Raw genomic sequence first — 16974 nt, forward strand, 5'->3', positions numbered from 1 at the left:
CTAAGCAAAGGTAGTGCACAAGTTGCATGGATTGGGCCATGGCTTTCGTCCTGGAGGATGGCAAGCATCTTTGGGAAGAAGAAACCAAGGCTTGGGGAGCAGAGACTTGGCCAATGGACACAGTAAAGAGCAGAATCTTAATTGGGAATGGAGAATTTCATTCACCTTGGCACGTTTTACATGGAGATCTGAGTTGGTAACCAGATGAACCTAGTGCCATGGGTCTCTTCTTTCTGGCTGAGACATGTTTGACCACAGCATGCAACTCTGCCTTGAGCAAACTTTGCTGTTTGAGAGAGGAGAGGACTGTGTGTTCCATCTAACCTAGTGACTCATATACTATTCCTCTTATGGTCAGGACAGCAGGAGTCCTCTCTTGATCAGGGCATAAAATCAGCCTTTTCACTCAAAAAATGGAAACAGAGAAATCAGGTTTGGGCAGGCAAGGTATGGAAAGTTGACGTTGAAACACTGCCAACCATAGGCATTTACACTGTTATACATTTTTCAAATTAGAGTGTTTTTCTTTTCCCTTATAAATTAATCATGCAACAAAAGTAATCTCATTCTTTAGGAACAATCAATGTACAGGTAAATCTTTAGGGAAATACAATAAAAGTGGCCTTTGGACCCGGAGTTATTAGATGGTCTCAATCTTTTATATTTTGAAGTATCTTTCATTTTCCGCCTCTTATGATTTCTTGCCATGCAATATTATTTTAAATTTAAATCATCCTGTGTTTTCTGCTGTGTGTGTGTATATACATACACACACACACACACACACACACACACACACACACACACACACACATTGTGTGCCAGGATGTGAGTCAGTAATGAAGAAAAGCCTGGAAGAAAAACAGATCTGTGCTGAGAAGGGAGAAAGAGAAGAGAGAATGAATAAACTGTGTTGTCATGTGATTTTTTAAAAAGACCCTTTTTAGTGGTTGTTATGAGTCACAGTTTAAACAATGTAGCCTGGGTGTGCATTCTTTTCTTTTCTTTTCTTTTTTAAAGCAGTGGCTATAAACATGGTGCCGTCATGTATCTTTTTCTAGGATTTGAGCTTTAACGAATGAAAAACCGTGTGTATAGAGGAGGGAAAAAAACGGAAAAGTGGTGTAATTAAGGTGATGGATTATTTCCTCTTACCCAATACTTTCTTTTTTCGATAAAAGAAACAAGAACAATAAAGAAGCCAGTAAAAATATATAAATCCCATAATCAGAGTTCTGGGGTTGTTGACCAGGTGGTTATTTTTAGCAGCTCACCTTGGAGGCAAGAGTTTTTGTTTGTGTTAGAGGCTGTGGTCTCTGAGCAAAGCAGGGGCAGAGAGACGATCTGGTGCCCTACCTGTTAGAGACTCACGGAAATCCCAGCTGGGTGCACCTGTGGAAGGTGGTTGTCAGAGGGAAGGATTCAGAATGACTGTCCTACGCTAGTGGATGCTAAAAGGAACATCAATATTTCCTGTTTCGGCTGGGAATGTGGGGTTTATGACTCAGACCATTCCTAAGGTCCAGGGGCCCCATTTCTTGGGTCTCCCTAGGGGCCTTTCTGCAGTTCTCCACAGTTCTCATCCAGACAAAACCAGGAGAAAGTGCACATCCACAGCTGTCCCTTGGGCATAGAGGGGAGCAGTATTAAGAGAGGCCCATTTTGGGGGTAATGCTGGCTGGCATTTGACTCTATTCCTTAGGCTTTAAGTTCTGTTTCTTTGGTGCCAACTGGCCAATCTCTGCATTTTGCACCTCCATCTCTCCTTTCCCATTCCCACCCTCACCCTCTATTGCCTGCCTCCCAAGGCTTTGTCCGCCAGGCTAAGGTCCCCCATCCCAGGGCCTGGCCTCACATTCCCTTTCTCCCTGGACTCCCTTCCTCCCACGCCTTCTTCTCCTAGAAGCACTTCTGAGATGCAGAGAGGGTTAAATGGTGCTTTTGCACATAACCATCTGATGAAAGGCAGAGAAGTGTTCCTAACCCCTGCCAGGGTTCCAGATAGGCAGCTGTAGTGTGTGAATCCTCCTCCTTGCCCCTACCCCCTTGTGTCTCCAGCTGCCAGATTAAGGCTAAGTGTTGCTGAGCAAGAAAGCATGGAGATCAGATGTGTGAAGCGGGTAACTGCTTGGCGGCCATCCTTGCCCGGGGGACACAGAGGTGTTTTTTGTGAGGTTTGCTGGAGCATGCTGCCTCTCCTGCTACAGAGGCCTGACACGTCCCCTCTCCATCAGTTTACCACTCATGTAAACAACTGCCGAGGCCAGCTTATCTATGGGTGGAAGAAAATGTTTTTCACCAACTTTTCTCTCCGAGAACACAGGGACAAGACTCAGTTTACAGAAAGTAGCGTAAGTGCCACCAAAGAGTGTGAAGCGTCCGAGACTTCAGCCAGTCAGAAATCTGAATTCGGAGGCACTTAAAAATGCCTCTAGATGTGGGAGCAATCCACATGGTTCCTGCCAACTTACTGAAAACATCCCGGCGCCTCCCGCCACACCATGCTCATAAGGCAGATGGAAAGAGTCGTTTCTCAGGGATGCCTTTGTGCTTGTGCGTCTTTCTTCCAAACACATCAGAGGGCGTGACCGCATTCTTCTACTATCTTCTGTAAACTTCTCTAGAGGAGCCAACCTTTTTCGTTTGTTTAATCTCACAAATTAAATAAACCTTTTATCTGAAGTGTTCCTTCACCAGCACTTCATTTTTAACCTGTACAGAAAGGACTGTGCAGACAGGCCAGTCCTAAAACAATTCTGACATGCAATGAGCCTTTTTTGAAAGAGAAAGAGAGAAGGCTTACCCTTGGTGTCTTTCAAAACACTTCTTTTGGAAACCTGGGTGACTCCCCCAGGTCCAGATGATATATCATAAATGCAGCTATAGTACATGCTTTCTCATTTCAGTGATTCAGTGAGAAACTGACTTGACTGAGACACGCCAATCCTCAGACAGGTTCAGACAGAAATAGGAGGCAGAAAGGAAGAGGACTGTTTCCTCTTCCCTCCCTACATGGTTAGAGCAAGGAATCTGCAAACTTGTTCTATAAAGGCCAGATAGTAAATATCTTGGGTTTTACAGGACATACTTTTATGTGGCATAAAAGCATCCATAAGCAATATGTAAACAAATGAGGGTGTCTGTGTTCCAGCAAAACTTGATTTACACAAACAGGCAGTGGGCTGGATTTGGCCCATAGGCCACAGTGAGCTGACCCCTGGGTTAGAGCACAGGCTGGGATTTTGTCCACCTGGTTCCAGCCGTGACTCTGCCACTTGCTAGCAGTGTACAGTTCCTCAGAGGACCCCGGGCCATCTCTTGGGTTTCACTGAGTGCTGTTCTGCCCTTCTCCACAATTATCCTCCAAGTGAAACCAGGAGAAAATCACTTGTCCTCTCAAGCCCTCAGGTCTCCCTTTGGAGGGTCATGAGGAATGAACAAAATGATTCATGTGAAGCCCATAGACCAACGGTTAACACACAGGAAATGTCCACTCAGGGTGGCCGTTGTTACAGACACGCTTCCCAATTGCACAGTGACCCTATCTGCAGGTAGGAATGACAGGAACACTACCTCCTTTCTTATTTTCTCCCATGCCTGGTTTCTCAAACTTTATTGTTTCTCAAAATTCAAATTCTTTGTGTTTGCATTGCTTTTCTCTAGGGGGCTCAGAATTTTTACAGATGGGAGCCTGTGCAACCTTGCAAATGCACTTGGAGTTCAGTTATTGACTATTTAAGTATCTGTTTCTCATTATCTCACACAATGGGAAAACTTTGTAGAGAATTTGGGGTGGGAATTAATGAAAAATAGTTCAGGAACTGAAAGCGTTTTCCAGTTGTAAAAAGACATGTGAGTAAGCGGTAGAAATTAGATCAATCAAAGGGAAAATTCAGGTCAACAGATCAACCAACTCCAGGCAAGGTTGAATTCTCACCTACACTTTCACCCACCTAGTCCAGGCTCCTTTTTTGTCAAGCAATGGCTCGATCACCCCAGATGGCTGAAGGGGCAAGTGAAGCTAAAATTGCACAACTCAGCAATTCGGGCATCTGGTGCAGGTGACATCTGCCTAAAGTGGGCGCCTTTTTCTAATTTCCCATAGAGGTGCCATATGAGCTAGCAAAATCTCTAGCACTTTCTGAAAATAACTCTCCAGGGAAGTACCAGTAGGTCATCAACATTTTCCAGGAGTCTGAACATTGGTCCAAATATATTCCTCTATGCCATCCGTCCATTTATCCGTCCACCTATCCATTCATCCATCCATCTGGCATTCATTGGATTGCTGCTGTTGTCTGGGAAGGTGCTCTGGGTGTGGATTTAACCCCTATTGATTTATCATCTTCCTTTTCTCTAGTTGGCAAACCACAGCCTCATTAGCATACAGCTCTCCGAGGCTGGAACAGAGCCAGATTCTAAACCAGCACACTCCACTTGCCTTTAGAGTTGAGTCTTTTTAGCTGGTGAATGTTCTCAGAAACTTCTAGCCCCCAACTGCAAGTCAACCAAGAGTTGCTTGTAGGGGATGAGGAAGGGGTTGCTAGTGGTATCCTCTCTTTTCTAACATTAACGCTATTTCTAACCTCTTAACATTAAAAGCATGAATTCACATAGTACTATTTCTCATTTCTCCAGACAAATGCCCAGAGAAAATGTTTAAGGAGCCAGTATAATGTCCCCCAAGTAGCTTTTGTCACTGAAGTTTTCTACATGTTGATAATTTCAGGGGAGAGAAGGATAAGTAGAGAAGGGGAAGAGGGTCTTACCTAAAGTGGAGTTTGTCTTTCAAGTAGAGCAGGATTCTGAGAGACTATCTCTGTGTCTCTGATTCTAAATACGTAATCCATGTACTAGGATTTCACCTTCCTCCCGCAGGTCCCCTTGATTCTCTCCATTGTGCCCTAACATTGTCTTTTATCATAAGAAACACTGTAAGAGAAGCATGAAGGCTTCATCCTTCTCCAGCCTGAGCACTTTAAGCCATAGGTGGTGTATTTTGTGTTGGAAACCAGCATTTTGGCTGAACGGAAGCAGACTTTTGGACAAAGATGATGTAGTGATGGAGGGAATGTGGGTAGTTGTGACCACGTTCTGCTTGACAAAAATTTGTGCTCCCACCTTTGTGGTCTGGTCAGGTACTTCTTTGGAGGGAAAGCTAATCCCTGAGGATTTATCACCTCCCTTTTCTTGATGGGTGAGCTGCGGCCTCATTAGAGGATGGCCCTCACTGTGGAGCCACATGAAAATCAGAGACAAACCCCAGGACACCCTTTGGGGAGAGAAGGAATGTCTCTGAGGAACTCCGGGGGCATCCCTTAACACTTTGATGTTTCCTGTGCATTTCTGTGAGCTCATATAGAAAATCCAGCAGCAGGATGGTTGCCAGGCAGCAGATCCTCTTGCTGACCTGAATAATGAGTTGACACCAGTTCACTGTGACTTGCAAGCTGGCCATTTCAAGGAGCCATTTCCAGCACCTTGCTTTCTCTTCCTCTCTGATTCTATGCATAATTTCCACCATGGCCACAAATATGAGAGAGAGAGAGGCCTTTCTCAGCTATGGTAATGAAACTAGTAAAAGGCAGAATTAGTTTGGGGACAAAGACAAAGAGGGTAGGCAATAAGGTGGGAGAAGATGAACATGTATAAAGGGACATTCAGGGGATCCTGGGATTCTGGGATCATTTCTACTCCAGGGGATGTGGATGTGGCTGTCAAGGTGTATGCAGAGCAACACATCCTTGTCAAAGCTCTGCCAATGTTGTGGGACTTCTGGTCACCCAAGAGGTACCAATGAACCTGCACCCTAGCGGAAGGGGATTCGTACAGCAGGAGAAAGCAGCGATGAAGAGCTAAGAAGTTGAGCAGGCTTTGAAATATTTTCCAAGAAAAATGTTCTCATTTTTCTATCACTTCTGAGAAGACATTAGAAGGTCTGACCCACCTCTCACCTATTCCCCAGATCAAAGAGAGGAGTTCTGATGTTCAGGCTGCAGAAATTAGAGAACACAGACTCAGAAATAGGAGTCTTAGCCTCAGTCCAGTGTGTGATTCACCAAGCATTTATTGAGTGCCTTCTTTGTATAAACCCTTAGGTATGGATGAGAGCAAGTTCCTCATGATGAGAGTGAGTTCCTCTGCTTAAGGAGCTCTGAATCTCAGGGTGGGTAGTGGAAGGAGGCATGAAAATATAAATGAGCCCCGTTTGCCTCTTGAGCAGAGGGGGACCCCCGTCTGCTCACAGGGTAGGACCACCAATGCATGAAGGAGCCAGCAGCACTTCCCACCCATGGCTCCCCTGCCGGGGCACCCCATGAGTAGAGAGGATGCATCTTTCCGGCTTAATGCAAACAGCTAGGGAGGCACTTTTCATAGGAGAAGCATATATCATTTTTCAGAAGTAAAGATCATGTCTGGTTTTGGCAAGCTCAAAAGCTCCTAGTCCCTTTCTGGGCCAGATTCTCATCTGATGCAAATCTTTGGGAGAATCAAGTTGTAACACTGCTTTGCATCAAGTGGGACTCCAGCCAGTCTTTCCCCAGAGTTACCCTGGGCTTAAATCTACTACATCATCTCCATAGCAACCAGCAGCGGCCAGTGAACGTGGTTGCCTTCTAAATACTCTGCCAGCTTCTCTTCCCTGCTCTGTCTTTTCTGTCATTAAGAATGATTTCCCTCCCTCTCTCTCTCACTCACTCACTCTCGCTCTCACATACCCTCTGTCATTTTGTGCCCACATTTTTTTTGTTGCAACTTCCCTTCCAATCTGCTTTTAAAAATCCTCCATCCAATTAAAAAAAATGAGGATGCATTAGTCATGACTTAACAGTGGTGATTGACCTGTCTAGGCAAGACCAGGCTAATTTCAATGGGCACAGAAGCCTTGGCAAGCCAAAGTGGAATTTACCTTCAAGTCTAGCCAGCCTAATTAATACATTGTTGCTGAGAATGCTGGCCAGCCAGACCAAATATGGTGTTTCCACCACTCAGGAAATCTGCCTCACTGAATCCCGGAAGTCATGTCAGCATCATTTACTTGTATGTATTTGTGTATGTGTATGTGTGTGTGTGAGAGAGAGAAGGAGATGGAGGGAGAGAGAATTATAACACTTCCATATATTATAAAGTAATTGTGGTTAAACAGAAAGAAAAGAGATGCATAATCCTACTGTTCTTGGTTGAATCCCATACTTACTATTTAACTAGCTGTATAACCACTTAATTTAACCTCTCTCCGCCTCTGTTTCCTCATCTGTAAAATGGGTCTGACAGTAGCTACCTCCCAAGGGGGTAAGTAGGAAATAATGCAATCATTGAGAAGTGCTTGGCAGGTGCTAAGGACTGAGTACCACCTTAGTCCCCCAGCCCCTTCCCTGTATGTCCCAAAGCATGTGTGTGTTTCTTTCTTTCTTTTTTTAAATTAGTCTTTTGATTAGTCTGCATGCTCTCAGCCTAGCAACACTCTTCTGTGTCTCTCCACCAGGGGGCACCCTCCTGCCAGGGACCGAGCCCACAGTGGACACGGTGCCCATGCAGCCCATCCCAGCCTACTGGTATTACGTAATGGCCGCCGGGGGCGCCGTGCTGGTGCTGGTCTCCGTCGCGCTGGCCCTGGTGCTCCACTACCACCGGTTCCGCTATGCGGCCAAGAAGACCGATCACTCCATCACCTACAAAACCTCCCACTACACCAACGGGGCCCCTCTGGCGGTGGAGCCCACCCTAACCATTAAGCTAGAGCAAGACCGTGGCTCACACTGCTGAGGGCCGAAGCAAGAACAGCACCCAAAACAAACGAGAAAGACTGCAAACACGTTGCCTCGATTTTGCACTTTTTTTCTCCTCGCCTAGTTTCTGTGTGAACTCTCAGACATCTCTCTCCCGGGTCCCCAACCCTGAGCACTCTTTATCAATCCCAACCATCCTCCTTGGGTTCATTTTGGTTTTTGATTTTTCTTTTTCCTTTTTGTTGATTCCAAACCAACAAACCCAACTCTAATGCTGCATCTTGGACTATCCGAAGAGATCCACCCCCAAGCACTCCACAACTCAAGGCTCAGCTGGTTTTGTTCCAGAGACTGGTTCGCTTGTTTTTTCCCCTTGCCTTATGCCATACCTCCTCTCAGTGGGCAGTCTGCCAGAAGATGTGAGGGGAAGCCTGGATCTGTGTGTATGTACACAGTAGACATGTGTGTGTGTGAATAGCTCTCTGTGTGTGGGTGTGTGTGAGAGAGGCTGGTTCATTGTGTGTTTGGGTGAGGGGTGAGTGTTCATAGAGGGCCCCTTTAACTCTTGTGTTACTTCTCCTGGGGTACATTTTACAAGAAAATAATATACTGTACAAGTTTTGTTTACTTGGAGAAGAGATTGAAGCTTTTTGTTGCCTTATCTAGCTCTGGCTGGGTTTCTGTTGGCTGTCATTGTCATCTCCAGGTACCTAAAGAAATAGAGGCCACATGGGATGCAGTGTGGCCTCTCCCATCCCTATCCCCATCCCCAACCCACCTGACCCAAGAGAAGGTTCCCCTAGCACACTCAGACAAGACCCCCTTGTCTTCTGGTGTCTTTGAAATGTCAAGAAAACAGCCATTGGGTGTCTGCGGAACCACCTCTCCAGCCCTGAAGCAAATCTGTCTCATGTTGCCTTATAAAAGAGAAGCTCATAATGAATGTTTAGTTTTATCAGTTACGTCCAATCTTGGAATAAGTCATAGAGAATAACAAGTCTGGGACTGATGTAGGAAAAACAGTAGTCTGTTTAAGTAGAGAGGAGGAGGAGTTGGACAAGAGAAGGGAGGAGAGGGAAGAACTGAAATGTCTCCTCACCCAGGGTGGTTATTGGGCCCAACTTGGGATTGGGTTGAGTATGAAGGTTAAAAACCATATACTTTGGTATTATATTGGTCATTGTAATAGCAGTTGTAAAATATGGGGGAAAAAGGGATCATTTGCTTTCCTTTCATGGTGTTAATGTGTGCCTGAATCTATAGCCGCTAAAATGTAAGGCTGTCCACCTGACTTATTTAAATATTATCAGAGAATAGAAAGTAATCATTTTTTAAGTGTACCAATGTGCTGCCCCTTAAAACATTCATGGCATCTGGCAAATAGACCCTTGTAGGCTGGCCTGGCATATTCACATGTTGCTGCATCATCACAGAGAAGGTCTAATGAAGATGAAACCATTGCTGCTCAGGTGTCTTCTCTAAGCAACAAGGGGAGTGGGATGTAAGAGAGAAGTTGCTAATGATACTGTACAAAGGACAGATTAAATAACGAAGTCAATTTCATTGATAGAAAATGCAAATTTTAAGATTCTCAGTGTACAAGGGCTCAGCCTCGGGAGCATTTATTTTTTACTTTCCTGCTAAAAATGCACTGGGGAGGTATAAAATTCACTCCAAAGAAGTTTGCCTGGGCCAAAAGCCTCCAGGTTCCTTCTGAGAACAAAATACTAATGATTTTTTTTTTTTTTTTTTTTTTTTTTGGCTGCTTGGGAGAGACTTTCAGCATTCTTTCACGATATCCAGATATGTCCCTTCAGCACACACACTCAACTTTCTCATCTGGTTCGTTTCATCCTCCCGAAAGAACGATGCTCTCCCACTCTTATTCTATTTCAAAGAGCTACTCTGTCTCAACCACAGCAGCCCTGCCAAAAAAAGACAAGATGAAAGGCTAGAGCATGTGCTACCTTGAGATTTCAAGAAGTGTCCTACCTCAGCTGAAGATGGAGAAAGAAACGGGGAGTGGAGAGGGGATCAGCCCAGGGTACCATGTGATGACTAATATGCCACTCATTAAGGGCTTTTATCTCGGCTGCCCACATCCAGTCATGCATTTGGGGCCAGGCATGCCTGCAAAATGATTGACATTCCTGTAGGCACCCCATAGAAGTGTGGCGTCGAGAAATTATATCTGGAAAATACAGCCAGTGTAGTGACCAGCTGAGTTACCATATACCCTGATGATTCCCCTTCTGTAATAGAAGATGACAACAACTATGTGAACTTTCTGTATCCTTATCTGATGCCCCAAGTGGCATCATCTTTATGTACATGCCTTAGCTGAGAATATGAGACTGCTCTAATCTTTGTGAATCCCTTCACACTTCAGCTGAGGATGTCACCTTCTCTGTCTCTCCCTACCCCGCAACCTCTGCCTTTGCTCTGTCTACCCCAGCAATTTTCATTGTGTTATCCAACTATGCTAAAAGGTCAGGTCTTCTGTAAAATGCCATGCTTCGCAGCTTTAAGAAGCAAAATTCTGTATTTCGTGGAGGGAGGGAAGGGTCACTCTCTTCTAAGAAAAATAGACTGGACAGGCGAATGCATGCATGCATGTGTTTAGAGTTGCTTCTCAGAAGACAAAGAGATGATAGCAACTATTAAAATATGAATGAATGAATGAGTGAATGAGTTGAAGGCCTAGCTCGGGCTGATAAAGCTTTTGCCTTAGTAGAGGTTTTATGTCAACACCTTCAGGAGGGAAGCCCTTATTTCTGGGCTGAACTCCCCTTCCTTGATATCATGCTAGCAATTGCCATCACTTAGTTCCTGGCGAAGGCAGAAAAAGAAAACAAAAAATCAGGATTGTCGTTGACAAAACTGGATGTTGAAGATAAAGTAAAATTGTCTCTTCCCTTGTCCCACATTTGTGAGATTAAAGCCAGAATTGAATAGGAAATACAGTACTATTTCTGAAGTTGATAGCCTATCTTTAAGAAGACCCTGTCTTTAAAATGAAACTAGCAGGCAAACACCTAAATAATCGAAAATTACCAAAGAACAACAACGAAACAAGAAAACCTAAAGATTTTTACTTCCTATTCTTATTCTCCTCTCCTTATTACTGTGACACCCCTTGCGTTGCTCAGTTGCCTGTGTGTCAAAATAACTTGTGGACGTTGGAAATTATTTGAAAATGTATTGTGTGGAATGTAATAAAATGATGATATTTTTATACAAACATGTGAGGTTTTTTTTCCCTTTGCCTGTGAGAACAAAGTTGAAATGTAGGCCTTGAGCAAACCGATGCTTCCAAAGTTTACACATCACCTTCTGAGCTACAGGGCATTTCTGTGGGAGGTAGGTGGGTTTTCTCCTTGAGGCTGAATGCCAACTTTTCCTTCTTTTTATTTTTATTACTGCTTGTTAGGATTTTTATCCAATTTGTGCAGCTGAGACAACTTTTATGATTGGTGTGGGATTTTGCAAAAGTTGCTAAGTGCTAAATTGCTAAATGAGATTCCACAAAATTTCTCTTGATGACAAATCCCGGGAGATTAGATTCTACTTTCAAAGGGCTCCGGGGGAGTGGTACCAGCTAAGCTGAATCCTGTACTCAGCTCTGCAGAGACAGATCACTTCCTTTGAAGAAGCAGCAGTGACATCTTACCCCTCGCCTACCCAATTATTACTTCCACAGGGACGTGAATCTCCCATTTACGAGCGCTTTCCCAGACAAAATGGGAACTTGTAGCATGTTCAGGGCTGAAAGATATTCTAGACTTCATTTTTGAACAGGTAATGATGATAATTAGATGATGACTGTGGACATGGAACTATCAGAGTAGAACATTTTATGAAAGGAACAACTATAAAACTTTGAGGAGAGGCACTTGGGGAAACTTACTCAAAAGGCCAGGTCTTTCTTGATGAGTATTTTTCTTTGGTCCTCCTCTTTGGATGGTGGCCTAGTTATATAAAATATTTCTATCAGAAGGGGACTGGATTGGGCGGGGTGGGGAAAAAGCCAGGAAAGACAACCTCCCAGCAGTTCATGGTTTCTAGATAGTGGTCAAGAAGAGGTCACAGTAATCTTATTTGCAGATAGGATTTCCCACCAACCCCATTCATGGGATTTATCAGAGGCCTTCTGACAACCTGGGAGCCCTCCTCAGGGGTCCGAGAACCATCCTTAAAGGTCCTGAGAAAATGTACATGTTCAGAAGATCCTATTTCTGCCAGAGTCCTGCTTTTCTTCCTATCCAAACCTAGATCCAGGAAGGAGTGCTTTTTACAGCTGTAAAACCTGTCCAAGTGCTGCTAAAAGGAGACAGGCTTCCGGTTTTTAGATCTTACTGGAAGTTGTTAGTACAGATGGTTCAGTATAGATGTCACTATCTGTCCTTTGCAGGAGAATAAAGTAGAATGTCTGTGATCAGTGCATTTTTTGTTTCCCCAGTGACAAGCTCAATTACCCCTTTTGTCTAAATAACATTTGGCTTTCCTTAAAGCCATTTGTTCCCATTAGTAAAGAATGAAATAAAAACATCTCAAAAGTGTTTATGTCAAACAAAGACCCAGGCTCAGTCAACATTTCCTTGAGCTGACCTGGGACCAAACTGGCCGGACTGAACTAAATTAGCCATCACTTATGCTTTGCTGGCATTACTGTTTTTGGAGCCACGTTTGGGAATTTTCCCACCTTGGTTCTAGTCCCAAGACTTATTTTAAGGGTACTTACTCCCCCTAAAAGGGCAAGGACTGTTAGGACTCCGATCTTAGATGTCAAACAGGGCGCTGTTACCACCAAACACTCCTCAGTGTGGCATTTCATGTGTAGCCCAAGCATAAATGTTCAGAAATTGTGTTTCCATGGATCATAAATACCAGATGTCAAGGCCTAGGCCAGTCTGTTTCTGCTCCTACCTGGTTCTTTGTGATGGTTTCAGTGTGTGTTCTCTCTTCACCCACTGCCCTGCTAGCTCAGATAACCGAAGCCCAGCCAAGCTGAGGTGGCACAGTGTTTATTTTCGTCACCCCTCTTTACGGCCTCTGCAGTTGATCTGAAACAAACGTGTGGCCTTTCTGTAATCTCTGATGAAAAGAGCTACATCCTGAAGTTTTGGCTTGCCTGCATTGTGGGCTACACATCTGAGCCGAACTGTAGATCTGTAGGTGAAGGCTTGTTTTTTCTCTCTAATTGTACAGATCACTGGGGCTCTCACAGCTGTAATTTGCCTTTCATCCACTTTAGTGACAGCCCAAAGAAAACACAAAACAAATCCAACCAGAGAAAAAGGGGGGGGCGAGGGGAACACCAGCTGATGATCTTACAGTCAGCAGGGAAAAGAACTGCCTTATACAAATAAATTAGTAGCTAGGAATAGTGTAGGATTTAATTAAGCCTGACACAGATCAGGTGCACCACAGTATGTATAGAGGTCAGATACAATCAGAAACCCACACCCTTAGGGGTCTTCAGGCCACAAGCCTGGGCCAGAGTATGTTTGCCCTGACTGCTTGGAGGTGTTCCGTTTGGATCCAAACCTAAACACTGAAGAGAGACAAGATTTGGGAAATCGCCAAGAGCAAAACCTTATTTAGCATGGTATGGAACAGTGGAGAATCTAGGTGCTTCAGCACAACCAAGCTGAAGACATTCTTGCCCCAGTCCCAGTGGATAAGAGACCTAGAATCATCTCCTCTCTACTGGGTAAAACAGTTGTTCTTGGCCTTTTCTGCCACTGACCCCTGAGAGCCCCAAAAAGCTAAAGTCCCGTGGGCATTGGACCAAGAAATAGGAAAGACCATTTGAACCGTCAACAACAGAGGTGCTGGAGGGAGGACTCAGTGTTATGTGGGAAAACCTCTTTTCTCGGAGTTTCATTGCTTGAGAGTGTATTGATACTGATGATACAGGGAGGCTGCTGGTGGCGGACTTCATAGTAACTGGCTGGGTTTCTTTAACTCACAAGTTAAACATGCTCAAAAAGTACAATAATACAGAAAAAGCAAAAGTCGATTTCATTGCTGACCAATCCCAGTCGCCTCCCCAGAGGTAACTGTGAGGGATGGTTTGAGGAGTTTGTTTCCAAGCCTTGTTTTATACCTTTACAAACATGTATGTTCATGTTGAGTTACGTGGTTTGGTTAAGCTGGGGTTTAGTTTGGTTTCATTTGGTTTTGTGTAAATGGTAGCACAGTGTTTGCTTACTATATTGGACGACTTGCTGCTTTTCATTTGACATCTTGAGGGTAATTCAGTACATACCAATGCGTCTACCCCATCCTTTATATCTGCAGCATAGCATTCCATATTGTGTTGATATGCCAGAGTGTGTTAACTGCTCCCCTGTTGACGAGTGTTCAGATTGTGTCTAGTTTTTTTTACTATTATAAACAATACTGCAATGAACATCCTTGAAATTGCTTCTTTGGGCACATGTTTTACAAAGGATAGAATTTCTGGGTCAAACATATCCCTGTTTTCATTTTAGTAGGTGCTATAAATGGCTGAGCTTTGCCATTTAAAATGAACCTGTCGCTGCTTGAGAGCATGGCAGAAACTAGTGGACTTCCTGGCTGTACAGCCCCTGCCACATCTGCGCAAGCCATGCGATCTCTATGCCTATCTCTCTTTCTCTACAGTGAGTGTGTTGCTTGCAAGAGAAGACCTTGGGCACTTTTAGCTGAAGTGAATTTTAAACTCAGGGAGTGTTTCTTCAGAACTTTCTTTTTTTTAACGGCCAACTTATGGGGAATACGGACCTGGCTCTAAGTGGCAGCTCCCCAGAGCTGTGGCGGCTGTGTCACTGGAGTTAATTCTGTCCCTGGGTTCAGCAGGCAGAGTCCTGTTCTCCATGATTAATGAGTTCCACTTGCTTTCTTCAAAGAATGCCTGTACTGTGCCTTGCTGTTATTTATTTATGTTTTCTACTAAAAAATTTATGTAAAAAACATCCCTTAAGGTCAGTATGCAGTATTGTGCTGCAGACTAAACTATTCCAGCAGCCAGAGGTAAACCTACACACCAAGAAAAAGTCTCAAATTTGAGAGGCCTTGGACCCCAGGCCCCCACTCTGGCCCTGAGAAGAGCAGACCTTGTGGACTTCCTTCTGAGGAAGTTCAGGGCTGCAATACCCAAAGGAAAGGCACTAGGCAGTGAGGTGGTTTTCTAGTGGGATGTTTATAGGCATAGGCAAAGCTACTAACCTCCACAGGGGCCAGTAGCAAGGAATGGTGGGTGGAGGAGAAGTCCAGAGACCTGTCAGTCCAAACACCATTTCTAGCAAAAGCACTGCCCTCATTTCTATGGTGTGCTGAGAGAAAAGGATCATAATGAAGTGGCTTTGACTTTTAACATAACGGAGTGTCTGTGGTTATAGAGGTCCTGTGTGTGCTTTCCCTGACCTGCCAAAAATCGAGGACCATTGCATCCTGGGCATGAGGCATGAGTGTTTAATTCAGGAAAGAAAGCAGCATGAGTTGAGATCTGGACAAACTAGAGTGCATCTCTCTCTCTCACACACACACACACACACACACACCCACAGTGCCTGTTTTGTCTTCTCTGTGTAATTGTGCAAAATTAAATCCTTTACATATCACAAACATTCCCAAAAACAAAGGCTCTGCTCCAGAATTGGAATGATAGTATAACATGCCATGGCTTTCAGCAATGCCAGTTTCTTTCTCCAGCAGCAGGACTCATTAACAGGATGCCTGGACTGGACTTCCCTGCAACTTATTAAAGAGCAGCTAGCTCCAGTAACGACGGGCGTGCAGAAAGCCTTGAGCCAGAGGCAGCCTTGACCAAAGTCTCATTCTCCAAAGCCTGCTAGTTATTGAAGCTTCATTTAAGCACAAAGAACCTTTTTGTCTCTTTGTGTTTTCTTACTGCCACCCAGGGCCTGTGAGAACAGGCATGAAGATTTCAGGGGCTGGTGTGGGCCTCCCCATGGCTTCTCTAGGGCAGCCCCACAGCTGGCATTGAGAGTGAGATGGTAGTTATTACAGCCTAGATGGGGCCAACATGGGTGTGTGAAAGCAGCCCCAGAAATGCCTCATTCACCTTGGCCAACTGTGGCCTAAGAGTGTGAGCCCCATATTAGTGTTTACAGGGGCCCTGGGCCCACAAGCCCATCACTGCTTTCTGGCTCTGCACCTCCTGATGTGGCCACTGTCTCCACCTCTTTCTCTGTGGAGGAGCTGGTCACCACTCATCTGCCTTTGTGCCAGGTGCAGTTTGTCTCCAACCTCCAAAATCCCCTTTCTGCACCTTCCCTCTCTCTTGTTGACCCCTTTTCTTCTCTGGCATCCTTACACTTTCTCTTCCCCTTCATCCATCAACGCCTTCAAAAAAGCATGGGTCAGATTCCTTCACACAAATGCTGCATGGCTACTTCCTCCAATAATTGCATTTTTACAGGGGACCACACCCGAAGCCAGGTCTCTTAGTAATTACGGTCCTTGGCCACCAGCAAGCTATTGGGGGAAATCATCTCTTGAATGGGCAGAGAGAGGTTCATTTTTGGTAGCTGTAAAATGATGTCACAGAGTCATTCATTCTCATTCATTCTTGTGTTCAGAAGAAGAGCCCATCTTTTAAGTATAGTGAATTCTCTTAGTGACATACAGGTGTACAGTTTCTTTTCAAGGACCTACAAAATAAGAGGGGCTATCTTTAAGAAGACATTCTTCCTCACATTGGAAGTAGATGCAGTTTTGATTCTTCAACTCCATTTTCTCACTTGTCCAAGGTTGTACCAAACCATTCTATCTGAGTGACATAGTGATGTTTCTAACATGCACACCTCAAATATTGGAACTAGAGGAGGGGAGAAATTTCAAAGCCCACTGGAAAAAACTCCCTGAAATAGAAAGATATATGACTTTTTCCCCTAGCATCTCAGGAAAAAATAAAACGACAGAAGAGGGGGAAAAAACAGCAGGTTTTCCCTGAAATGCTCTGTTTTTCCCACCCTCATGCCCTAAGAGAAGGTAGCCAACAAAAGAAATGAAAAGAGCCAATTGCTTGTTCACACGTCTACTTACAACAATGGAGAATAGCTGATTTTTCAAATACTTGAGGTAAAAAAGAGGTTCTAGAATTTTCTTTCATCAGCTTTGCTGTGTTTTTCCAGTCTGCACAATTGTGAAGCCTATCTTTATAGCCAAACATGTCTCTGGCTGCATTTTTCCTCTTTTCATGCCATTGTTGGGGCTCATTGGAGACATTCTGGCC

General features: G+C 44.4%; 1 protein-coding gene across 11 annotated transcripts in view; it reads left to right on the top strand.

Moving 5' to 3' along the window:
• NRP2 (neuropilin 2) overlaps positions 1–16974 on the top strand; it is a 115610-nt gene that overhangs the window by 86585 nt on the left and 12051 nt on the right. For 4 of the 11 annotated variants that reach the window (XM_063645021.1, XM_063645022.1, XM_063645016.1 and 1 more), the window contains one exon: positions 7487–10971. The exons of the other annotated variants lie outside the window; for them this stretch is intronic. In XM_063645021.1, coding sequence (XP_063501091.1) covers positions 7487–7767 — 281 coding nt within the window. In that variant the 3' untranslated portion in view covers positions 7768–10971. Of the gene's footprint in view, positions 1–7486; positions 10972–16974 lie in introns of those variants that run through there. 11 annotated transcript variants of the gene reach the window in all.

The sequence above is a fragment of the Symphalangus syndactylus genome, chromosome 8 (genome assembly GCF_028878055.3).
Source record: "Symphalangus syndactylus isolate Jambi chromosome 8, NHGRI_mSymSyn1-v2.1_pri, whole genome shotgun sequence".
Lineage (NCBI taxonomy): Eukaryota > Metazoa > Chordata > Mammalia > Primates > Hylobatidae > Symphalangus > Symphalangus syndactylus.